Here is a 26,363-nt window from a genome sequence, read left to right as displayed (position 1 = left end):
TTTATAAGACTGAGACAGTAAACATTTATTACTCCCGGATAAGCTCTAGAGTCTGGTTCTGGCTGAGATAGCCATGGATACCCAAATACTTAAAAATGCTCCACAAAGAAGCCCAGCGGAGTCCCCCAGTGGGAAGGCTGCAGGCTATTATTAATGGTGAGGGAAGTTCTGTAAAGCACTGCTAGGAAGCTATGTAAAGCAGCCAGAACCCGGCCAGGGCATTCTAGTAACAAACACCCAGCAAGAAAGATCAGAGTCATCTTCTTTCACTTTCCAGACGATCAACTCCATTTAGGTTCACATCGGGGGCGGAACCAGAGGTTCATCTTACGGTGATAAAGAAAATCTAGTAAGGAAGCAAAGCGTGAATCTGGTTACAGTCAACAGCTGGGTCCACCCCGCAGAGATGGTGCCTGTTGATGTGTGACAGTACACGCTTCCCGGCCAGAGGGCAGACTGATGGAGCGCACGTTTCTCAGTCTTCCTTCCTACTGAGTCCAGTTGGGATGACCAATCCTCAGATTCTGTTAAGGGTATGGTTTGTCTCAGAAGCCCCTGCTGAGCCAAGTTTCTCCACACACTGGAACCTCTCTGTTGGACTTAACTTTCCCAATGGTCTTTTTTTTTTTTTTTTCACGTATCCACTTTTGCATCTCAAGCAAACAAATTCTAATTTAGACCCGGACTGGATTTCTACGTGGTGAGAAGACTGTGGAGGGAAAGGAGACCAGAAGGTACAGTGGCTGCACCCTGGTCTGTTTGATGGTTGACAACTGGATAACCTCCACTTCTATCTTTCTGGCTTGACCCTGCCATTCCCTTTCACTCAGCTTCATGGCTCCTGCCTCGTGGGTATGTGAACTCTTCACTTCTTGCCAAACTGTGGCTAGAGTTCCTTGCAACAGGGACTGTGGGACCTCTCTGCAGTATTTCAATCCCCAGGTCTCTTTCATTAATAAGCTCTGTGTCCTCAGGAAACCTTAGAGTAAAAGGATTCTCCAGGTCATTTCATCCATCACCACATCTAGTGCAGGGAGGGGTGCCTTCTCCAGCAAACCCTGGAGAACGTGCAAGTCCGTTTCTTCAGAAGGGAGCTCACCACGGGGGGACAGCATCATGACTCTTCTTCTTTCTCGTTAGGGACACGCAAACCAGAACTGATCTCAGTCTTGAGTTCCTGGTGGGGAGGTGGTTACCTGTGAAGCTGGAACTCAGACTCTGAGATCCCCAGGACTCCCCCGTTTCCATGGTAGTGGATCCAGATTCTAGCTAGAAAACTCTTCAATTCAGCATGTCAAGGTTCTGTTCATCATCTCTCGTGGTGTGTTCCATACCCTTGCCTTCAGACTGTAAGTTATGACAGGGGACTAGGTCTCACACACATTTCTTAGGGCTCCTGTGATGCGTGGTGTTGTGAATGTCACAGAGCAGATATTTTATACATGTGATTATCCAGAGAGCAGCATGTTCAGGAAGCACCCTCTCGGGAGCAAAGCTGGGCTGACACTTTTTCCTAGTGCAGTCACACATAACGAGGCAGGGTGAAGTGTGCGCTGGGTGACGACGGGGCAAACGGGTCCTTCCCTTATCATTTCGTCAAGAGAGTGTCTTGCCTAAATACTCACAGACCTCGTCCCAATCACCATAGGGAGGTTCCAGGGAAACAGGAGAGCACCAGAGGTACAAACAACTTTTCTGCCCAGGACTTGGGGCTTCTGCGCGCTTGTCTTCTATCCCAGTCTCCAACCGAGTCAACAAATCAAACTGATTTCAGGCAAGTTTCAGCAAGAACATCTCTGCCTTGATTTTGCTGTCTTGTTTTGCTTTCCTTGGATAACAACCAGAGATAGAGATAGGATTTTGGCAGAAGGAATGTACAATATATATATTTTTTAATCCTAAAGGTTCACTTTTTTCCTTTCACCAGCCTTGCATTGCAGATGAAAATGTGAGATTTGTAAAGGAAAGTGGTCAGACTGCAAAGTCGCTTAGGAACGGGACCAGGCTCAGATGCTTCCTGGTGACTGACCGACCCTTACAAAGGTACACATGGTGGCAAATCTCCCCAGAAGCGAAGCCGGCGCAAGAGGCTGCCCTTGCCCCGTCTGATGCTTAGCTCTCGGGGGTCTATGAAACCCCTCAATCTGTCCATCACCGGGGGTGGGGGGGTTGAGCCGGCTCAAGAAAGCTGCATTGTAAACATCATCTCACTACTGAGGAAGCAAAAGCTGAGAGGCCTTGGGTACTTTCCAGGACTCTGTAATGCTTCTAGAAGGTGCTGTAGCCTTTTCCGTTGATGATTGTCAGAATATCAGACACCAGGAATGGAAAAGCCAGCCTACTGGCTTGGAAATGATAGGAAGAATATGGCATATAGTGGCTCTCGGGAACATGGTTCAGGCACAAACTCTAGGCTGTTCTGTCACTTCTCTGGGATCTCTAGCTTTTAAAGCTGGGGCTGCATATCCTGCCTCCAAGTTCTTAACTATGACCTTGGCAAAGCTTTCTAGTAGCTTAAATGGCAGTAAAAGCCTGGATGCTTCAAATTAAGCTAATGAAAGAATTGTTCTCCTTAAGAAGCTTTTAACATCAAGATTTTTGCTCACTCAATATTAAACAAAATATATTAGAAGGATTACTCTGGGAGACCTAGGAAGGCAGTCTTGAGTCATCATTTCGGGCGGGGCAGGACACTGGAGCTCTGCTAGGGCAGCAAGAGCAGGGGGAGGGCTTGGGTACTGGCTTCCAGCAGCCATCACACGACCAAGGAAGTGAGCAAGTGAGCAAACATTCTCTGCCTCACGGTGGGCTTCAGGGCTTGGAGGCTCTTCCATGCACCTGACTCTACATAGAGCTCAACCACTCTCAACTTATTAACCTGTGATGGATCATCAGAGGCTGAACCTTGCTTTCCAACATCTGCGACATTCTGCTAACTTCTGCTTCCGTCATATTTTTTTTGAAAAGATGGGGCAGCTGGGCTTTCTTCCAGGTCTTCCTGGGTTTCGCAACTCTGGTGCTCTTGTGAAGTTCCGAAACTCACACACGGCTCTAGTCAAGTGTTCAGGACCCCACATTCCTCGACGTGCCAAGCAGTCCTTACCGTGGGGTGGGGGGTGGCGGGGATTTCCTCTTTCCCCTACCCTGCCCACACAGAAAACCCTGAAAGGAGACAGCTTTACAAAACCGCGCCCCCACTGCCTTCCCCATACCACTGATTGGCCTCCAGACCTTCGGGGTTCACGCCCAGGCCCGAGGCTTCCAGCCCGGGTAGGAGGGGCCCAGGGGGGTCCGGCGGCGGTCCAGAGGGGTCCCGGTCCCCACCGCAGCCGCCCCCGTGGCCTGCGCGCAGGTGGTCTTTGAGCGTCTGCTTGTAGCGGAAGCTGCGGCCGCACTGGGCGCAAGGGTAGGGCCGCTCGCCCGTGTGGATGCGCTGGTGTTTCATCAGGTGGTGCTTGCGGATGAAGCTCTTGCCGCAGTGCGTGCAGCTGAAGGGCCGCTCGCCCGTGTGCAGCCGCCGGTGGTTGAGCAGGTGCTCCTTGCGCATGAAGCTCTTGCTGCAGTCGGTGCAGGGGTAGGGCCGCTCGCCCGTGTGGATCATCTGGTGGCGGATGAGGGCCGAGTGGCCGTTGAAGTCAATGCCACACTGCGGGCAGGAGAAGGGCCGCTCCTGAGCGTGGCCGCGCTGGTGCAGCAGCAGGCTAATCTTCAGGCTGAAGCTGCGGCCGCACTGCGCGCAGCGGAAAGGCCGCTCGCTGGCGTGTGCTCGCCGGTGGCTGGCCAGGCGCGCCTGGTCAGCGAAGCGCTTGGGGCAGTCGGGGCAGGGGAAGGGGCGCTCGGCGCTGTTGTGGACCCGAAGGTGGTAGGTGAGTCGGGACGGGTGCGTGAAGGTCCTGGCGCAGTGCGGGCAGGTGGGGGGCGTCTCGCGGGCGGGGGCTGGGGGGCCGCCGTCAGCCGGCGGGGGCAAGTGCTTGGGGCACTGGGCGCAGGGGGCGGCGTGCTCGCCCGGGGGGCCGCACTGGTGGGTCAAGAGGAGGTCCTGGCTGAGGCTCTTGCCGCAGTGGTGGCAGGAGAACACCGGCTCCCCGGCTGGGGGCGGCAGCGGGTAGGTGCCCAGCTGCGTGAAGGTCACTTGTCCCTCCGAGGCCTCAGCCAGGTCAGCGGCTGGACGACCAAACGGCGCCAGGGGTGCAGACTGCGGGCTCTTGAAGGCCATGTCTGGGAACGGCTCCTTAGCTGCGGCTGCTGGTGAAGAGAAGGCGACGGGCACCTCGGGGCACAGGGAGGCTCTGGTGAGGCCTTCGGCCTTGATGACCAGCTCTTCGTCTGCAAGAAAGGACTCAGGGTCACCCCCGGCCACCCCCCGGGGTCCCCGCAGCTCTCCTGGGTCCCTGCCTGGCACAAAGCAGGAAGTCAGCAGAGGGCTGAGACAACCACCAGGGTGTCTGCAGGGCTCGCAGTCCATCACTGGATAGTTTGCTACCTAGCCTCTGCGGTGCTTCCGTTTGGACAGGAAGGGCCCTGGCATCCGTCTTTCCAGCGACTTTCACTGTTTCATTCCTGGCATGCATACTCTGAGGTGTTCTCTGTTGCCTGTTGTCATCAGGCCTAAAATCATCTGTTTTATCTAATCCTGTTCCTCCTTACTCTGTCAGATGAACCCCTCAATATAGTTCTCTGTCCTTTTGTCTTTTGGAAAATACAGTACACATTTCTGCTCCTGTATCTTTGCTCACCCTGCCCTCCCTTTTGTAGAATGCACCCCTCTCTTCCCAGCTTCCTGGGTTACACCCAAGCACTTGATACCGGTTTTCTAAGGCCAGTTCCAGCTTCACGTCCTTCTCAGGCTTTATCTAAATACCTAAAGGATAACTGATGGAATGTCCTCCAGACTCCTTATTTCTTGTGTATAAAGTTAAGTCATCCATCCCACTCACCCTTGATGTTTAATAATAGGCATGCCTAGTACTGAAATGTGTCCCTCCAACAAAACTTCTGGAAGAGCAGAAACTCTTTTTCTCTTTTAATTTTTATTTTCCAGGGTCTAAGCACAGAGCACAAAAGATAAATAGGTTGCATTCAGTTGCATGAACCATTGTGTCTCCTCTGACCTTGAGATTCTCTTCTGTTCAGATGGCAAAATACAGATGGCGCTAAGTGTCTTAGAAGACAGGTGCTTTCTCCTGTCATGATTTTGTCCTTAGGGAGAGCTCCTCACTAACACCCTCATTGGTGCCTTGGCTTGTCTCCCCCACACCCATCCCACTTTGGGCCTTTCTACACGATCCTCCAATGTTCTTCTGCCCTTCTCTCCCCTCATACTTTTCATCCGTGTGCACTTCTTTTCCTTCCTCTGACAGTTCTAATTTGTCTTCACATTTAAGAGTGTGTTTTCTCACTTAAAATTTATCTTAGTTGGATTTTAGTTTCATTTCTTACTTGAACAAGCCTCCCCCCGCCCACTTTTCTCATTCCTCACCCACTTCCTTGCCTCCACAACCCCACTTCCTCTGCAGTTTCTACTCAGTGGTCTGACATACTCTGAGCCTGGGTGGCTCAGTACTCACCAGCATAGGTACTTTTGCACATGTCACTCTCCTTGGGCTCCTGCGGGGCACCAACCTGGGTCTCTTCCTCTTGTTTAATCCAAGACAGAATATCTGATGTCGAAATGCCAGGCTCTGTTTGCAGGGGCCGGGGGGGGGGGGGGGGTGGGGGGGGGGCGGGGGGGAGGGAGGGGGGAGCGGTGTGGTGGGAAGAGAAATGTCCTCAGGGCTTGACTCAGAAAGTGGAAATAATCATGCTGGTGTGCTGAATAGTACATTTTGCCCCAATATTTATCTCTAATTAACTATAACAACAAAACAAAATCAGGCTTAAAAAAACAAAAACACATATAACATCCAGAGAACCAGTTCAAAATGAAACCAAATATATGAATCTTTCCATGATAGACTCACCTTGATTCACTATTTTTGGTGGTGAAAAGTGAAAGTGATAGTCGCTCAGTCGTGTCTGACTCTTTGCGACCCCATGGACTGTGGCCTGCCAGGCTCCTCTGTCCATGGGATTCTCCAGGCAGGAATACTGGAGTGGGTTGCCATGCCCTTCTCCATGGGACCTTCCCGACGCTTCAAAACAAATCAAAATTTTTATTTTGGAGATCCTGCAATCACCTAGAAGCATGAGTACCTTTCATTTCATCAGCACACTTACTTTCAGAGTGTTTTCATATTTTTCTCTCACAGCATTTTTATGAGATAAGGAAGCAGGGGATCTCCTCTCCATTTAAGTTAGAGGGGGCCCACGGAGGTTAAGTAAATTTCCAGTAAGGAAACATTTACAGTAAAACACTATATTATCAAAGGGTTACTTTAAAATACAGAAACAACAACCACCACCACCAAACAAACAAGACTGACCAAAAACTTTTTAAGAATGTTAATTTAAAAACAAATATATTATCAGAATTACAAAATCAGGTTTAAGCACAGATCTGATTGCTCAGAAACATTTTTCAGGTTCCCAATGCTACATTCTTTTCAAGACAACATATTACTTTTGCTTATTAATGACACAGGTTTTTGTTTCCTAAACCCTGAGAGTAGGAAGAATAGTATTTGCAAGTTCCTCAGACCTTGGGGATTCTTTTGGAAAATAAAAAAGAACAGCCTCTAAAGATTTTGCACATAACATGCCTCATTTGTTCAGCACAGAAACAGCTGTGCTTGCTATTCCAGCCAAGGTCTATATAGCCTTTTTTGGCCTAAAAGAACAAGCTGGCACATTGACAGGGTCCAGAGAGTAAATTCAAGCTCTCTATATTATTTATCAAAAAAGCCTTGTATACAGGTTATGGTTTTATTCCTAGTGAATGAACAGAACTCACTGTTATTGCTCAATGCCTTTTAAATTTTAGAGACTGCTGGGATCTAAAGGTATACACAAAGCAGAAATAAGAGTTGGACAAGGCCCAACAGACTGTCAGGTTATGTAGACAGACAGGAGAATACAGGGTTCTGTACACATTGTGGGCTGCCTTTCCAACTTCCTACTTTGAGCTACAAGGCTGAAGTGTACTAACTACAGTCCAACCTTATCTTCCTCCAAGACTTTATAAATATTATACATATGTTTATATATATTATAAGCATATATATATAATATATATGTTAACTGCGTCATTCATCAGTCTTCTAAATAACGAGTTAGTGCTCTAGAACCTCCAAATGTGATTCAAGTTGTTTTGACTATTTTTTCTCTAGTTTATCATTATGAACTCATAGAACGTTATATATTTGGTGAGTTTCAATCAATTGCAGTCATTATTCTTTTCTGAAACCATTTTTAAAATTGAGTATGATTAATTTACAATGTTGTGTTAGTTTCAGGTATACAGCAAAGTGATTCAGTTATACACACACATATATATATATGTATTTTTTGTCAGATTCTTTTCCATTATTGGTTAATATAAGATACTGAATATAGTTTCCTGCATTATACAGTGGGTCCTTATTGTTTATCTATTTTATATATAGTAGTATGTATATGTTAATCCCAACTCCTGATTTATTTCCTTCTCCCCACCCCCCACTAATTCCTTTGGTAACCTTAAATTTGTTTTCTGTGTCTGTGAATCTGTTTCTGTTCCAGAAGTAAGTTCAAGTAATTATTCTTTTTGATGCTCAAATTGTCCCTTTTTGGCTAGGGGGAGCCCCTTCAGATCAGTTCTATGTCTTTTCACATCATCAAATATCTAGTTTTGTCCATTTCTGGTATAACAAACTAGACCAGATTCATCTGGTATGTTTTCTGCTCCAAGCACACAATCAATAATCTGAGAAATGGAATTTAGAGACCATAATCTAGATGATAAGGACACAAATTGTTAATAGGTTGTCACTGCTTCTAGGTCTTTTCAATAGACAGAGCTATAAAATACCATTTAGAAAAACAAAATATAATGAATGTACATTAATATTTATGCCCATATTTAAAACTACAGTGTTTAACTGCTTTAACACTTGTATCTGTTCTCTCTTATCCTGAGAATCTTGGTTCCTAATAACAGTGCACAATGTTTGCTTTATCTGAATGTACATTTCAAAACTATACCAGTATTATTAACAAAAATATGGACTCAAGATGTTCTGTGGTATACAGTTTAGCTTTTTCAGCATGTGTTTGATTTTATATCTTATTTTTCTATGTAAAATATTTACAAGGCTCCAAAATCAAAAGTATAAAATACATTCAAAGAGATCCAGCTTCCATCTCTAGTCTCTTTCCTTGTGTAGGTAGCCATCCTCCTTGGCTTTTGTTTTAATCTTCCATACATCTTCATTTTTTCCCTCTTTAAGAGGCATACTACACCAACTGTCCTGGACCTTCATTTTTTACTTCACAATGTATTCTGGGATGCGTGTCTGCAGTATTATACAGAGACCCTCCTCATTCCTTTCTGTAGCTGCACCACTGTGCGTTCAGCATCTCCCCCGGATGGGCATGTGGATTCTTTCCAGTCGTTTGTTACAGTATTAGTCATCAGCCAACCATAAAAGCTGAGGAGGACTGAAACACCAAGGCAGTTCTCTAGAAATGGAGTGGCTATTGTTCCCGTCACTGGTTCAGCGTGCCTTCACTGAACCTGGGGAACCTCGGGAAAGTAACCCAGGGTCTTCTTGAATACTGATGCTAAAGTGAGTTCCTCCTGTCATTCAACTAACTAGATTAGTGCAACGAAGTAAATGTTTATTTTATTAAATAACTGGGTCTTAGCACTGCCGTCCCTGGGTGCAGGGAATATGGCTGTGTCTACTACACTCGGTGGGAGTGGTGGGAGTGCAAGACTGAGCACCTTTAGAAGTGAGATGAAAGGAGCAGGAGAACTGGAGTGGTTAGGGGGCCTCGTGCAGTCACCTGCCTGGTGACAGAAGGGCGACTGCTGGCCCAGTCACAAGGGGACCTGGAGTACACCCTCACAGGCCTGGGGGACCCGAACAGTGGACACTTAAAGAGACACAGAAGAGTCAAATCACTGGTTCATGCAAGCAGCAGGCTTTGGGGAAAGCTAGAGAAGAGAGAAACTGAAAATGCTGATCAGGTAAGAGGGAAATCAAGAAATGCTGAGGTTTTAGGTTCGAGAGGTGGTTAAAATAGAAAGGCAGATCACAAGAAAATATAAAATTAATGTCTACACTGGTTGAATGTTATCATGTGTGCTTTAAGCAGGTAGGGCCCAAGCTGTCTGAGAAGGAGCTGGAGCCTTGACGTTCTGGGATGTGTACAAAGGTGTTATGAACTGAGTGAGTTAGAACTGATGCTGAGCTATGAATTCTTAAGCAGACAATGAAAGTGCCTGGTACATGAAACTACCGTTGGTAAAGATACAAAACTCTTTTTGCGACTTTCGTGAAGCAGATCTGGAACTGTAACACAGCAGGTGACTATGTTGTGTATTTGTGTATTAAGCTAAGTTTTACTTCCAGGGTAATTCTTGCCTGCATGTAGGCTAAACAAAAATAAAGAGTTTACCATATCGGGATGTCTTAGTCACTGGTTTTCTTTAGGAAAAGATGGTCTTGCTGGACAAGAGTGACCAGTGACAAAGGAGATAAGGGCCATGGACCCTAATCAATAAGCAAAGAAGTGTCCTCAGGACCACAAGTTTGGGAATGAATTTACTTTACTTTTCTAGAATGTTGGCTCAGGTCCATGGCTTCCAAACTAGAAGGCGGGCTAGATAATGGGCTTTTGATTGTTATTCTGTTTGAACTTCTTAGTTAAGGCTTTTCTCCAAAGAATTCTAAAATACTGGAGTTCAATATTACAACTATCAGTGACCAAATAATGGCCACACACACACACAGAGCTGGTCTGCATTTTGGCCCTAGTAATGAAGAAGAATTTCAGAAAATCTCAGGTTTATATTTTTCTGCATTCTCTCATTCATTACTATTTTCTACTAATTGGAAGCAATTTTATCTAAGATATGAGGCACCAATGACTGCTCCCTGGAAGGAATAATAATTTCTTCATCAGATTCAGATAATGGTGACTAAGACAGAATATAAAATGAATTCCAAGATATTTGGACATAAAAAGGAGGGGGTGCCACACGGTATCCTTACTATCCCCAAATCTATTCTACCTGTATATATTTTTACTTAATTATAATGCACCGTTCTTTCTAAAGCTCTAAAACAGAGTAAGATAATAAATTATGGGCTTATAAGAAATAAAGATAAAATCCAAACATATTTTAGAAAATTGTTTCTAAAAATACATCAATATTTTAATATAAACATACTACTAACAAATTACAAAGTATGTTAAAGTTAATTTTGAAGGGCCTCCCTGGTGGATCAGTGGTAAAGAATCCAGCTACCAATGAAGGAGAAAAGAAATAGGTTCGATGCTTGATCTGGGAGAATCCCACATGCTGAAGAGCAACTAATCCTCTGTGCCACAACTCCTGATCCTGTGCTCTAGAGCCCGGGAGCTGCCGTTACTGAAGCCCGAGTGCCCTAGAGCCTGTGCTCTGCAACCAGAGAAGCACGGCGATAAGAAACCCTCAAACCACAGCTAGAGAGCAACCCTCGTTGGCTGCAACTAGAGAAGAGCCGGCACAGCAACAAAGACCCAGCACCGCCAAAAATCTATAGATAAATAAAATTAAAAAAAATTTTTTTAACTTTAAAAAGATGATCATGTTAAAGAAGAGGACAGCTGCTTGCTCAATAATGAGAAATTTTTCTTCTTTTCTTTTCCTATTAGAACAAGATGGGGAAAATGATATAAACAGAGTGAAGAATAATCAATGAAAAAAATATTTGATTAGTCCTGTTTCTGAAGTGGCCCAGCATTAGTATCCACCTGGCATCCACGCGGACAGTCTGTTAGGCACCTTGACGACCAGACACTTAACACTATTCTCCACTGAAAGGAATCAGGACGTTTTTAATGTGTTAGGAGAAGGAAAATCTAAAGTAGCCCCATGTCAACACAGCAGGCCTGAGACTGCCTGTCCTTGGAAGGCCTGCTCCCAAGGTTGGCCCTTGGCTGACCAGTAGTTCCATGTACTGATCTCAAGCTCTCCTCAATGTTAAGAGTGCCTCGCTGGGTCTCAGCTGTTTCTACATTGTGGTTTATGCTGAAGATCCACTCCCCTTTTGGGAGTCTGGAATCTTGGTACATGCCAGACAGAGGGGACCTACGGGACCAGCCTTGGGTGCTTAGTCTCTGGAGAGCCTCTCTGGGAGACGACACTCCATGTGTGTTGCCACAACTTGTTGTTGGAGAAATTAAGTGTGGTCTATGAGGCTCTACTGAAAGGGGACCCTGAAGCTGGCCCCCAGTTCCCTCCAGACTGCATCCTGAGCACCTTTGATCTTTGCTGATTTTGCTTTGCGTCCTTTTGCTATAATAAACCTCAACCGTAAGCATGGCTATATGCTGGGGCCTGTGTTCTCCCAGCGAATTACTTGAGTGTAGAAGTCTTGGAAACTCTAACACAGTCTGGAACTTTTTTTTTTTTTTTATGAAAACAAGTACTGAGGCAGTACTGAAAGGACACAGGAGATGGTTTAAAAGTCAGTTGTTGACAATTTGAGCAACCAAAAGAAAACAATTGAATTAAATGAATAAAAAGTCATGAAAATATAATTAAACCTAAAAGGGGGAAAATATTAAGGGTTCTAAAGGTTAGACATGCATGATTTTTTTTAATGCTATATATTAATCAGTCTAAATTCTATGACTCCTATCTTTAAGTTCAGGTAAAAAACTAGGCTGGTAATTACCAATGCAAACTAAAATTCTAAAGACTAAAACCAGAGTATTAAATAAATTCAATGCTTACACTGTTAATTTTAAGTAAAAGTATATTAAAGCATAAAAGGTGACGACCCACAAATGGAGTCTTGAAAACCAAGGTAAAAACAAATTGACAAAAAGGCAGCTAAATGAAACTTTCAGGTATCATCACAAAACCAAATTACTTACACCATTTCCATTCATCCCCAAACAATAAAATGACATACTCATTTTCTCTCACTGAGGCCTATGTCAGGTATTTTTCTGCAATCAAATAACCCATCTTTACTTGTGATATGATTTTAGACTCATTATTTATATCCAAGGTATAGAGATTAATAAAATTCAACCTGTTACACTGCCTAAATATAATCACCTACACATTCTTAAAAACAATGTGTGGCAGACATACATTCCTCAAAATTCAGAGAAAGTTCACTTGAGATTTGAGAATTTCATTGTATATAAAATGTGTATCACAAAATATATAAACAAATATTGAACTCTGCTGTTACTGCTAAGTCGCTTCGGTCGTGTCCGACTCTGTGCGACCCCATAGACGGCAGCCCACCAGGCTCTCCCGTCTCTGGGATTCTCCAGGCACGAACACTGGAGTGGGTTGCCATTTCCTTCTCTAACGCATGAAAGTGAAAAAATAAAGTGAAGTCGCTCAGTCGTGTCCGACTCCTAGTGACCCCACGGACTGCAGCCCACCAGGCCCCTCCATCCATGGGATTTTCCAGGCAAGAGTACTGGAGTGGGGTGCCATTGCCTTCTCCATTGAACTCTAGGTTAATGATATCCATGCTGAACTAGTTTGGAGGAAATGTCTTGCTATCTGCACTGATTTTGAAATACACAGAAAATAGGATGTGTTGATGGATGGCAGAGGGATGCAGAGATGGACACACATGTAATAAGGAAGCAGAATAAAATGTCAGTGATAGAATCTAAGTGCTTGGTCTCTCGGTGTTCGTTGCAAAGTCATTTCAACTTTTCTGACTGAAAATTTTCATAGTAAAATGCTAGAAAAAAATACCAGTGCATGGAATAGGGGTGGGTTGTCAGAGATATTCATCTCACAGAGATGTCTGGAGGATGAAATTTCTATCTAGCAAACAAAATCTATGTGAAATTTTTCTGGTAACAGGTGGGACTTGAGAGAAATAACAACTGGGCTTGGGCTAGCAGTCTTCCCCCCATAATATCAAATAGCTGCCAACCAAAAAAAAAAAAAAGAACACTAGGGAGAGTTAATTAGTGATAACTGGCTCCCAAACTGGGCAAAATCCACTTCACCCAGGTGGACATCATCAGGTCTGCCCTTTTTGTGCATTCCTGAGGGACCATGCAGACTCCCAGCCCCTCAACACTTCTGAACAGCTGGACACATGCTCCCTCAATACTCTCAGGCATGTGCTACTGACGGGTGAAGGCTTTGGACAAGGTGATTTCCAGGGCCTGCTGACCCATTCACAGTCTCCTTGCTTTAGGACCAAGAGCCTCCAGAAGCCCCTGCTTACCTTTGCTCCGAGCTATCACCTCTGACCAGGAAAGGGAGACAAAGGGTGGATATCTCTCCTCCACTCACCTTCGCTGGGATCCGTGGGAATCCCACTCTCCTCTGGCCCAGTCTGGTCCTCTGTATTGCGGTCTCCTTCTGGCTGAATCTGAGATAATACATCGGGTTGATTCATGGCATAATCTACAAGAGGAAAATGGGAAAGAGGGTATGACAAGTGATCAGTGAGGATGACAACTAATGGCCATCAAAGCTGAACGGAAGGCTGTGAGGCCCACAGTCCCAGGGAATTTCTTTGAGTCTAGCACATGGGTCCCCAAGGCCTGGTCTGGTACATCTGTGGCCTGTTGGGAACCGGGCTGCACAGCAGGAGGTGAGCAGCCGGTGAGCCAGTGAGGTTTCATCTGCTGCTCCCCATCACTCATATTATCACCTGAAACATGAGCCCCAACCCCATCCGTGTAAAAATTGTCTCCTTCCATGAAACCGGTTCCTGTTGTCAAAAAGGTTGGGGACAGCTGGTCTAGACTGCTCTCCCCATCCATTCACCTCCAACCATGGATGGTGTCTATTGGGAAACCAGTGGGAGGAGAGGTGATGTATGGGAAAGGCTTGTGTGCTCCTTGAGCACCGACTGCTGCCTCCACGAAGTGAGAGCGCATGCGCCTCAGCGAGCAGAGGTGAGGCCCGTGGACTGCCACCTCCACGGACTAAGAGTGCATGTGCCTCAGCGAGGAGAGGAGAGGCCCACCAACTGCCGCCTCCATGAAGTAAGAGCAAGGGCGCTTCAGCAAGGAGAGGCGAGGCCCACCGACTGCCGCCTCCATGGACTAAGAGTGCATGTGCCTCAGCGAGGAGAGGCAAGGCCCATGGACTGCCGCCTCATGGAGTAAGAGCGAGGGCGCTTCAGCGAGGAGAGGCGAGGCCCACCGACTGCTGCCTCCATGGAGTAAGAGCGAGGGCGCCTCAGCGAGGAGAGGCGAGGCCCACCGACTGCTGCCTCCATGGAGTAAGAGCAAGGGCGCCTCAGCGAGGAGAGGTGAGGCCATAAATAGGAAGGACACCATGGAGATCACTGCAGCTGGCACACCCACAACCTTGAACTTCACCCTCTGTCCCCTGACTTGGCAGAAGGAAAAACTGTGACTTCCTATTTAGCAAGGGTGAATTGGACATCTTTGGCTTGGAACCAGAAATGTATGAGGACAGAGGGAAATGAGGACACTGGAGGAAAAGGGATTGCTCTGAGACTGCTCGGAGATGCTGTCCCCTCATTCAAACCGTGCCAACTTAGCCTCACCCATGGAGATGAGAGACTCATAGTTTCCCTTCATGATATTCTTGTAAAGTTCCTTTTGCCATTCTTCTAATTTTTCCCATTCTGGAGTGGAAAAGTAGATGGAGATATCATCGAATGTCACAGGCACCTGCAATTATGACACACTGGGGTTAGTTCCTCTCACTGCGTTCAATCATTCGACTACAAACACATCTCTACTATATGCCTGCGTGCATGCTGAATGGTTTCAGTCGTGCCCGACTCTGTGCAACCCTAGGGCTGTAGCCAGGCAGCCAGGCTCCTCTGTCCGTGGGATTCTCCAGGCAAGAATACTGGAGTGGGTTGCCATTTCCTTCTCCAACTATATATATATGTCTACTAGTTACAAAAAACCTATGTGAGATGCCAAAAGGATACAGGCAAGACTTAAGACACAGATCTAACTTCCAAGAGTTGATGATGTTTTCACTGTGACAAACTTTAAGGCTGTGAGTTTTAGTCATCAATAGAGAGAGGTACAAATGCAAAGCAGTATTTAATTCACAGAACAGAGCCTATAGTGAATATCCATGAAGTACGAGGCTTATCTTAAGCAGCAAGATTATAAATACACAGTTTCAGTCTTAAAGAAGTATACGACTATATTGAGCTTAATGACCTGGACAACAGATTTTGGAAACAGCTATAAAGAGGCTGGACTAAGTCTAGAAAAGGTGGGACTTTGGTCAGTCCTAATAGGTAGGTTATAAATAGGCCTAATGGGAATGGGAAAAACACTTAAGCATGGAAAATTAGACAATGCATTCAGAGAACAATTATGGATTCTGCCTAGCTGGAGTCAAGTTGCATGAAGGGAATGGTCATAAGGAACCCCACCTTCCAGCATAATGCTGTCTAAAGCTAGGAGCTTATCCGTAGGCAAATGCACATGTCTTTCTGTAGAGAAATCCGAGAGGGGCTGGGGTATTAAGGTGCCAGGTGTGGGCACTGTCACCTAGTGTAAAGTTTCTCTACTTCTGCTGTCATCGTAACAGCTCATTCTTCCTTCGCCCACTTGAGAGCTTTCCAGTTTTCTTCTTAAATATGAGTTAACTTTTAAGTACCAGTGGCCACTGAGAAATCCTACAGCATGACCAAGAAAGACTAAAATGAAAAGAGGGGGAGGATGAGTGCGGAAAAAATAGAAATACCTAGGCAACAGAATCTTTATAAAAACCTTACTAGTAATACCATAAGGATTTGAGAGAGATTAAATCCATAAAATAAAAACAGGATGCTATGGAAAAAGGAAAGAGAATGAGAAAGACTCCTGGTAATTTCATACATATATGTGTGTGTGTGTGTGTGTGTGTGTATTTTTTTTCTCCCCAAATTAAAAAATTCAATAAAAAGATACTCATCTTCATAAACTTCACATATCCTTTAAAATACAAAGGTCTATACAATTCTGTGAGGCAGTTACATTTTCTAATTGCTTCATCTGTGTCATCAACCATAAATTTTGTTCCTTAGGAGCTACTAGCATCATAAACTACTCATTCACATCCTTCTCAGCATCTAGAATCAAGCTGAGGGCAAATGTAGATGAACTCAATAGTCAAGTTTTATCTAACCTCACTACATAAAAGATTTGTGAAGATTTACAACAGAAACACATATGATAAAACAATGACCAAAATGAAGGATCAGGAGGTTTCTGGTTCAAGATGGTGAAGTTAACACACAGGTACTTCCTTTCCCACCCAAGTTCCATTGAAATGACAGTTAAGTCAGACCAGGAGGGACTAAATATTAGAAACAGTACCAAGAATGAGAAGGAGAGGGTGTGCCCCAATCAGAATTTCTGACGAGCTTCTCACTGAGACCTAGAGGACGCGCCAGTGCTGGGGCCTGGGTACAAGGAAACGGCGTCTCTGACAACGCACAGGGAAGGACTGCAGCGAGGAATGCAGAGAACTGCAAGCTCAAAGCTGGCAGAGACACTGAGTAGGAGTAACAGTGGTTAGAAACTGCAGTCTGAAGATCTATCTTTGGAACAGCAGGGCCCCCTCTCTTGTCCTCATCAGCTCTGGTAAAGAAGCATTTACCCCAAAGCTGAAACCCAGACTTCATCTCTAAAGAAATCTAAAAACCTGTCTGGAGACAGTACCCATACTGTCCCATCCACTGTACCCCATCCCGGTGTGGGGCTGACATCTCAGAGTCCTGCCTCACTCCTGGCCTCTTGGTGACCCCCGCACTGCCTGTTTGCTCCTTGCATGGCACCCTAAAGCAAAGCCCACCTATATGGGGCATCTAAGGAGAGAGCCTCTCGTGAAAAGGAAAGATCCTTTGCTTAAAAAGACTGACACGGTGGTAGAGAAAAATGCAAGCTTCCACTAATTATCCTATTAATCAAATCCTTCGCTTATAAATATGAACAAACAACCAAGGATTACGCAATATTAAAAAAGTAAAACTGGGACTTCCCTGGTGGTCCAGGGGCCGAGACTCCACGCTCCCAAATGCAGGGGGCCTGGGTTCGATCCCTGGTCTGGGAACTAGATCCCACATGCCACAACTAAGAGTGTGAGCCGCCAACTAGGACTCAGTGTAGCTAAATTAAAAAAAAAAAAAAGTAAAACTGGACTTCCCTGGTGGTACAGTGTTAAGAATCCACCTGCCAAAGCAAGGGCCATGGGTTCAATCCCTGGTCTGGGAAGACTCCACATGTTGTGCAGCAATGAGCCCGTGTGCCGCAGCTACTGTAGCCTGCACACACTGGGGCCCACAAGGCACAACTACTGAGCGCCTGTGTCACAACTACTGAAATCCACATGCCCTCGAGCCAGCAAGTCACAACTACCGAGCCCACATGCAGCAACTGCTGAAGTCCATGTGCCTAGAGCCTGTGCTCTAGAGTGCAGCCAAGAAATAAATGAATGAATGAATGAAGAAAATTAACAGCATCGAGATGAACATACACTACAAAAAAATCCCAGATTAAAAAAATATATTTTAAAAAGCTCTAACACATATTCCCAGAGACATTCAAGTAGATATTGCATCCGTTAGAAAAATTCAGGCTGCTTTTAAAAAGGAGAAAATAAATATTCTTTACAATTAAATATGTAATGGTTAAAAGTCAGAAAGGCTGGAAAGAAAACTAACAGAACTCCAGTTTAAAAGGTGAAAAATATGAAGGAAAAGTTAAAGAGACGAAGACAAGAATCCATCATCTGTCAAACAGTAATTCCACAAAGAGAACAGAAAAACAAATGTGGACAGGGGAAACAAAAGATTGTAAAAATAGAATCACAGAAGAAAATTTCCCAGAGTGAAAAATCAGTCTTCTGATTGTGAAAGGTGACACCAAGTGCCCAACATAAATTTTAAAAGACCTACACCCAAGACATAACAAGTACAAACAGAAGATAAAAGCTTGCAGAGAGAGAAAAAAAAATATTTCTTACAAACGAGAATTGATTTGTTATTAAACTTTTCACCAATGGCATTTGATGTAATGAAAAAATGGACTGGTGCCTTTAAAACTGTGAGAGAAGTAGAATATTACTCAGCCTTAAAAAGATAATTCTGACACCTGCCCGGACATGGATTACTCTTGAAGGTGTCATGCCCAGGAAAATACTCCCTCACAAGCAAACAGATACAGTATGAGCCCACCTAGATGAGGACCTGGAGCAGACAGATTCACAGAGACAGAAAGCAGGACGGGGGTCACCAGGGGCTAGGGGAGGGGGTCCTGGGAGGATCTATAGGTACATCACTAAAGCTTTGCAAAATGAAGACGTTCTGAAGATGCATGCTAGTGATAGCTGCGTAACAAGGGAAATGTACTTAATGCCACTGAACTGTCTGCTTAAAATGGTTAAAATGGTAAATGTTTTTTATTTTACCCCCCTCCCCTAAAATGGTCAATTTTATGTCACACATATTTTACCACAATTCAAAAAATGAAAATTAAGAAATGATTTTTGAGGGAGAATTATTTTGAACTTGACATTCAAAAATAAGGGCAGAGTACGAGGATTTTCAGGAAATCAAGGACATGAAAGTGTCCCTATGGCCCATATTTCAATCTAGTAAATCTTCTATATATTTTAATTTCATGAAGTAATCTTTGAGAGGAATCACATTATTTTATATACAAATTGGAAATTTAAGAAGGACAGTTTAAATGTTATCCATTTACCCATGTAAGACAGTAAGTAACTTTAACTTACCTTCTCTGCTATTCTTATGGCCCAACACCAAGTTTAAATTACTCCAAAGAACTTCAGGAAGCACTCAGGTACACACACAACATACAGAGGGTAAGGTTCTCTCTCAGATGCTGACTCTGACCTTCCCGGCCACCTGCTCACCTGTTCCTTGACGGAGTCTCCATCTCCTCTGTTTGCCCCCCACCCCACACTCAGTCTTCTATCCCCGACTCCGCCCTGCAGCAGCTCCTGCAAGGTCCCCGGTGAAGTTGTGTCGTCAAACTACATTCACCACCCTCATCTTTCTAGACCTCTCAGCAACATATCAGCCCACACGACCACTGTCCCTTGACCCTGTGACCCACACACTCACTGGCCGCCACTCCCGCCCCTGGTGCTTGATCCTTGGACTCGTTTCTCCTGCCTCTCCCACCTTCTCTCCCGAGGTCATCGCTTCTGCCTTCACGACTTGCAATACAATCTGCACGTCAATGATTTCCAAATATTTCTCACCTTTGAGCTTCAGAGACTGCTTAGCATCATTCCTGAACATATCCCAGGCATATCAAACCTAACACCGCCAAAAGGGCACTAATTCCTTCCCCACCTCTGTAAACGCCAACACCATCCCCCCAGACCTCCACGTCAAACCCGGCGAGTCTGTGGTTCAGAGCGCCTGCTCTGGCGCCAACTGTGTCACAATCGAACGCCACTATTTATATTCACAACTGCATGAGCTCGGGCAAGTTAGGCTTCTTATGAAAGTAATGCCACCATTTATATTCACTAACTGCATGAGCTCGGGCAAGTTAGGCTTCTTATGAAAGTAACCAAAGGACTTACAACGGTAAGTGCTCAGAGATTATCATGCAGTAAATTTACAATTAGTATTGTTCTTAATTCGGCACTCCCTAATTCCCATCAGTAAATCTTACTGTCAATTTTACCATCAAAACGTCCCGAATCTGCCGCTTGTCTCCCCCTGCACTGCTGTTACCCTCAGTCAAGCCGCTCTTGGCCCTCCTGCCCTGACGGCTGCCTTAGGGTTTTTCTCCCTGCTTCTGCTCTTACCCCCGTGAGCCATTTCCCAGGTAGCGGCCAAAGAGATTCTTTCAGAATATAAACCAGATACAACTCCTCCGCTTAAAACCTTCCAACCTTCTCATTCTAATTCAGATAAAGACCACATTCCTCACCTTGGTCTCCAGGGCCCTACATTGGTGGTTTACAACCAGAGTCGCATGCTAGAATCGTTTATGGAGTTTTAAGATCAATGGTTAGGCCCCATCCTGAACCTGCTAAGTCAGAACATCTAGCCATGATGCCCATCAGAATTTTCAAAGTCTCCCAGATGACTCCTGTAGAACCAGGGCTGAAAAGCCCTGCCCTAACGAGTCACCCCCCGTGTCTCTGGACATGCTCTACTTGTTCACGGCACACCAGCCGGCTGGCCTTTTTCCTTCCTCTTGGCGATCCAAGTTTGTTTGTGCCTTTGGGACTTTGCACTAGGTATTCTTTCTGCCTGGAAGGTTCCTGCTCAGACCTTCTCCCAGTAGGGTCCTTCCTGTCACTTACTCTTAGCCTAAATACTTTACCAGACCTTCTCTGACATCCAATCTAAAAAAGAAATCACCAGATAACACTTTTATTTTTACTGAGGCACTTAAATGGATTTATTTTGTTTGTTTGTACCGTCTTTCCCCCTAAAATTTAAGCTCCAGGGGAGCTTGTGTGAATTGTTCACTGCTGTGCCTTCAGGAACTAGATACCAAGCAAACAGTACGTGTTCAAGACATACTTGTTGAATGAATGAATAAATTAACAGGCATGTTTGGAAACTGGCTGCCTCTGTCTTCCAGAGCTCAAGAATGGCGTTTATTTCCTGTTGTTTTATGGGCTATTCCCTCCGGAGAGGCTGGGGCCAAGCACTAGAGTGCACCTTGTAAAGAGTGAAGGACAGGCCCCCCGTGGATCCCAGCCCCACAGACAACCCCCCATCCTCACACCAACCATTTGACTCTACATCTCCTTCCTCTGTCCTCTTTTTTTTTTTTTTAACCAGGATTCCCAACAAATTCAAATTGACTGATTTCAATGATATTTAATTTTGTTTCCAATCAAGATTGCAGCAGACAGGTTAATACAGAAAAAAACTGACTTGGGGATAATGGGTAGGAGAAAGAAAAAAAAAACCATCTGCTGGATAGCCAGCTTTGGGCTAAGAAGAGTCTTCCAGTCTGAAGTCTGACATTTCCCATGACCAGAACATGTAAATTGAACATGGAATGCTTCCCAGATAGACAGACACAGAGCCACTTCTGGTTCCTCCAGCCTCACTGATTGACCAAGACCACCCGTTACTAACAGTCTAAGGACGAGGGGATAACAGAGGACGAGACAGGTGGATGGCATCACGGACTCAATGGAGATGAGTTTGAGCAAGCTCTGGGAGATGGTGAAGGAAGCCTGGCGTGCTGCAGTCCATGGGGTCACAAAGAGTTGGACATGACCGAGCGACTGAACAACAGCAAGGACAAGGGGTTGCACTCCCCACGTCCAAGTGCAAGGCCTACCTTTGGAATGTCTCCTTTGATACCCGGGGGCAGCCGCAGGATCCAGAAGTTCCTGTTCCTCAGCAGGTTCTCCAAGTTCTCCAGCCGCCTCTGCAGCAGCCCGTACTCCTGCAGCAGGGTCCCCAGCACAGCCCACTTGCCCTCCAGCTGGTTTCCGAGATCCGCCACTGTCTTCTCACAGCTGGCCAGCTTCTTCTCTGCCGTCCCCGTCCGGCCCTCCAGGTGCAGCAGTCGCCGGCTGTGGACTTCCACCTTTCTCTCAATGGCCTGCACGGCCGCCACCACCGTCCACAGGGAGATGGCTGCGGTCTGCAAGTGAGCTTCGTTTGCCGCTGGGGCTGCGGGGAGAGGGAGCGCCTGCAGGGAGGTAAGGCATTCGGAATCCCATTCGGAAGTCTGTGCGCAGTGGGGAGATGGGAGGAGACACTGAGTGTTAGAAGGGGCCCTAATCCAAAGCAAAATCAGATAAGCGCTGCTTCCGTGGCCAGTTGCGATTACTCTAAGTACAGTTTTAGTACTGCCTGCTTAAGCCTCATCTTTGTGGAGCTCAGTGGCACCAAAAGGCAAGAGAACTCAGGGGTGGATGAGCTAAGACAGTGACCAGGTGAAACTGGATCAAGCAGTGGCCTGGGGCATTCCCTGGGGTGGAAGGCCCTGAGCCAGCCCCGTAGGGGCCAGGCTGCGGTGGCATCCTCTGCCTCTGCAAAAGCTCGAAGCGCACCAGGATCTCTCCAGGTTTCACCGAGCTCCATGCCCTCTGATAAACCCCTTCTTTACTGACTTAATTAAGCTCCTGCCCGTCCACCACCTAGCTGACAACCACAGCCACACCATGAAATAGTAGTTGAATAAGCTACGAATGTTGCGTGTGGAGAAAACACAGTGGCTCTTTTCTAATACTTGCAGGTTATAAAACCGAAGGCAGAACAGACTTGTTTAATCTGATCCACTCTGTGTTACTCCAGAGGGCAGACAGAACTAGAACCAACATAGAATTTTAGGGAAGGGAAACTGGTCTGTATAAATGAGTATGGAACTAGGTCTTTCCAAGAAAATAACAGGCTCCCCCCTCCCCTGTTCACTGAGCATACTTTGAAACATCAGTGTTTTTTTTAAAAAAAATGAAATTCCTACAACAGAGGAGGTTGGACAAGGATATCTCTGCAAAGCCTTCTGGCTATGAATTTGATAACCTGCTCTCTGGCCACAACCTCTGATCTCTCTGGCTCCCATGACCTTACTCTTCTTTCACCTGCTCTGCGATCCCATTGAACCCTTGACCCTTCCATTTGCTTCTGGTTTACCAGCCTGCTCCAAGCTTTGCTTTCTTCCTTGGCTGATCATTTCAGCTGACTTCAACCCTTCACTTCTCTGTCTTTCTGCCTCAGTGGCTCGGCTAACTTCCGGCTTTGAATCAACTGTTCTTATTCTCTGTTCCTGGAAGGAGGCTGGGAAGCCCAAGGAAATGAAGTCGCATAACAGGGTAAACTGGTGTCGCCACACACCCCTGGTCTCTAAGCTCAGCAGGGACACCACCCTGCCTGGTTCTTCCCCCCTCCACCATACTGGCCACTACAAGCCCCTGGCCCTCTTCAACTTGGTGTAAAGTGCTTCTCAAACTAATGAGCACATCTGGAGATCCCCTTAAAATGCAGACTCTGACTCAGTAGGTCTGGGAGGAAAACTGACAGTCTGCATTTAAACAAGCTCCCAGGTGATGCCAAAACTGCTGGTTCAGGGATCCTGTTTGCTGCAGGCCCCTGCCTCTCAGGAGATGACATGACCTCCTACTTTGAGAATTAAGAGTAATTAGATCCTGGAGAGTGGGAATGGGGGGAGTCTCTCTCAACTTTCTCTTCTTTTTCTTCACACTCCTCACTTCAAATTCATCAGTAGCTTAGTATATATGCTTTCTTCTTTCCTTCCCTCAGGAAAAAGATTCATCCTTCTCAAACCCTTGTGCTCTGAATGCCACCTCCTTCCACATTTTAAAATACACTGATCTTATCTCTTTTTTACAGTCAATATTTCAATCCCTCCTGAGTCTTCTCCATGGGACAGACCTGCACTGTTCAATATGGTAGCCACGTGTGGCTACTGAAAACCCGAAATGCCCTCATTTCAATTGAGATGTGCGCTGAGTATAAAATACACACCAGGTTTCGAAGACGTAGTATGAGGAGGCAAATGTAAAACTTCATCGATAATTTCTTAATACTTATTACACACTAAAATATTTTGTATGCACGGGGCTAAATAAAACATATCATGAAAGTTCATTTCATCTGTTTCTCTTTACTTCTAAAAAATGTGACCACTGGGAATTCCCAGCCGGCCTAGTGGTTTGAACTCTGCAGCTTTCACTGCAGAGGGTCTGGCAATAAATAAATAAATAAATTTAAATAATAAAGTGTGACTACTAGAAAACTTAAGGTTATCTATATGGCTTCCATTATATTTCTATTGGACAGGGCTGGCATAGACACACGATCGTCTCTACCATATTGGAAAAACAAGATCCGAAAGGGAAAAAATAGGTCCCCTCTGCTCCGTCCCCAGCCCCATTGCTGCTGCTCCCCTTTTCCTCCTCTCATTTTGCAACTCAGTAGGCCAGTCTGGCTCCTGAGCCATTACAATGGCTGAACTTGGGGTGCGCAGAGGCTTCTTAGCTGGCAAATCCTGGGCCTCCCTATCCGGTCCTGGTATTGACGCGTCCCTGGCTGGTTCTCACGAGGCTCTTGTGTGCAGGGACGGTCTTGGCCAGCTCGGTTGGCTTAGCCACGGATAGAGCCGGCTTGGCCCCGCGGCCGGCCTGCGGTAAACATCCGCTGGATGAATAAACACGCAGAAGGTAATCCCGCGCTCGGAAACCAGCACTCGGCAATCCCGACAGAGGGCCTCCTGTGTGTCTGGCATCCCCCGACACGCGCTGGGCACTGGGGATCACTGCGCTCCCGCGGTCCTTCAACACACCTAACTGTTGCCGTCACCCCGCATTTGTGGCTGCACGAGGCTCGGGGTGGGGGTGTGGGGGTCGGGGGCTGCAGCGAGGGTGACTCTTGTGGGGTCCGCTCCCAGGGCTGGAGAACAGCTGATGAAAACATCAAATCAAGCCACCATCCTCCCCTGCCCCCGTGTCCTGCAGCGGGGCTGCTAGCGGGGCTGGCACCAGGAGGGGGGACTGTCTCTGAACTCATTCCTCCCATTGGGGTAAGAGGCTGTCTCTGCTGCAAACCTCCAAACGGGATGGGGAGCCGGGGACTCGCACGGAGGTGCGGAGACCGCAGGAAGCGGAGAGCTAGCGGTGCCAGACCCGTGCCCGGCGTTGGGGTCTCCCCCGCTCCCGGGCCCTCCCCTGCCGGCGGGACCCGGAGAGAGACGTCTTCAGCTCAGTCGTCGGGGCTGCGCCCAACTCCGGGGCCCTGCGCCTGACAGGAGGCCGGCTCCCCGCCCTCCCCCCGCCTTCCCTCGGGTCCGGGTCTCAGAGCCCGAGGCGCCCCGACCCTCCCGGGCTCGCTGCGCTCAGCGCGGGGCGGGCCGCCCTTACCGGAGCGGGGGCCGCCTCGGCCATGGCTCCTACGCTGTCCGGCCCGGAGCCGGAGTCGCCGCCGCCGCCCCACGCAGGCCGGCCCCCCGGCCTCTCCGCAGGCGGCGCGCGCCCGGCCCTGCCTTCCCCGGCCCGGGCTCTCGCTAGCCCGTCGGGCCCGGCCTGCTCGGGACGCGGGGACGCGGTGGAGACGCGGGCGGCCGTGCGGCGGAGCTCGGGTGGCGGGCGGGTTCGGCCCCACTCGCTCGGCCCGCGGCGACCCCTCAGCTGGCGCTTTGTGGGCACCGAGCGCACCCCGGGGACCGCTCGGGCCTAGACGCGCCGCCCACCAGCCGCGGCAGCGCGCCCCCTGCCGGCCCCGGCGGCCACTTGTGCCCCACCGGGCTTCTGCTCGGCGTCGCTCGGCTCCGCTATGGAGCCCAGGTGGTCCCGATTTCTCACGAGTCCTCGGGAGTGCGCCACAGATGGGTACTCGGGGCCCAGCCACAAACCCGGGCTCGTTCTGGGAAGTGATTTTCTTCCTAGACCCCAATCAGCGGGTCTCGCCTGAGGGGAGGCGCCAGGGGGAGGGCCGCCGGTTGCAGGAAGGTGGAAATGGGCGGAGTGCCAGGGCTAAGTGCTGGACCGGGGCGACCGGAGCCAGTGGGTTAGAATGAGGGACAAGATACAAAGATCTGTGATGAAAACCAAGTTCATCATTGGCAGAAACTGCAGATGTGGCTCCCAAGTGGAAGCGGTTCCCATCCCACGTGGACGGTGTCAAGAGCAAAACGTACTCGGCAGTGGTCTTTACATCTCGGATGACGGGAGTTGCGGTTTGCTGGGTCTGTGCTAACCGACAGCGAAGAACTAAGTGTTATCTACGAAGGTTGTGGATTTCAGGCTGACAGAGCGTGTGTTACAGTTAAAACAAAAACAAAAACAAAAAACACACCATAAAACACATAACTCTGTTTCCAGCCCAGTCCTCCTTCAAACAGGCTGAACCTGACTGGAGTCCTCCTGAATCTGTATTTCAGTAAACGATTCAAGTCAATGCCCCTAACAGGCAAAGTAGATACAAATCACCTCTAAAAGTATGAGAAGGGTCCTGTTGGGGCACCTACTGTTGAGCCTACAAAGCTATTTTTAGACTAGCTATACCTGCAGTGTGTCCTTTGAGGTCTACCGCAAAGGAAAACATATTTTGGTCAGATGACTAATGACAGTTAAAAGTTGCTATTCTCTGAATCAGAATATCACCATGACAGAATGAACTTGAGAGAGAAAAAAAAAAAAAGGGAGGGAAATCTGAATTTTCTTGATAAGGAAATTCATTTATTATTTAAAATGTAGTACTTAAAATTTTCGGAGAAGGCAATGGCAACCCACTCCAGTACTGTTGCCTGGAAAATCCCATGGATGGAGGAGCCTGGTGGGCTGC

The 26,363-nt window shown here is 47.0% G+C and overlaps 1 protein-coding gene across 2 annotated transcripts; it reads right to left on the bottom strand.

Moving 5' to 3' along the window:
- On the bottom strand, positions 1 to 25,224 carry ZNF398 (zinc finger protein 398). 2 transcript variants are annotated; one of them, XM_055591226.1, is made up of 6 exons: positions 24,941 to 25,224; positions 21,394 to 21,789; positions 14,640 to 14,766; positions 13,409 to 13,522; positions 5,568 to 5,681; positions 1 to 4,326 (listed from the first exon to the last, which is right to left on the bottom strand). In XM_055591226.1, exons 1-6 carry the CDS (start codon positions 24,962 to 24,964, stop codon positions 3,179 to 3,181), a joined length of 1,923 nt encoding a protein of 640 aa, XP_055447201.1. In that variant the 5' UTR covers positions 24,965 to 25,224; the 3' UTR covers positions 1 to 3,178. The 2 variants fall into 2 exon arrangements, with proteins under 2 accessions (XP_055447201.1, XP_055447202.1); XM_055591227.1 differs by having other exon boundaries at positions 21,394 to 21,750.
- Between the last annotated feature and the right edge of the window lie 1,139 nt (positions 25,225 to 26,363).

Source organism: Bubalus kerabau, chromosome 8, assembly GCF_029407905.1.
Source record: "Bubalus kerabau isolate K-KA32 ecotype Philippines breed swamp buffalo chromosome 8, PCC_UOA_SB_1v2, whole genome shotgun sequence".
Lineage (NCBI taxonomy): Eukaryota > Metazoa > Chordata > Mammalia > Artiodactyla > Bovidae > Bubalus > Bubalus kerabau.
Note: the sequence above shows the minus strand (reverse complement) of the source record. Positions and strands in the feature narration are given on the sequence as shown.

What these genes read in the sequence shown, in the direction of transcription:
- ZNF398 (XM_055591226.1), bottom strand. Translation starts at nt 24,964, where the DNA reads ATGGCCGAGGCGGCCCCCGCTCCG. An exon ending in CCGAGGCGGCCCCCGCTCCG is followed by an intron (nt 21,790 to 24,940) that starts GTAAGGGCGGCC and finishes CACTGCGCACAG; the next exon opens with ACTTCCGAATGGGATTCCGA. An exon ending in TGAGTCTCTCATCTCCATGG is followed by an intron (nt 13,523 to 14,639) that starts GTGAGGCTAAGT and finishes TTCCTCTTGTAG; the next exon opens with ATTATGCCATGAATCAACCC.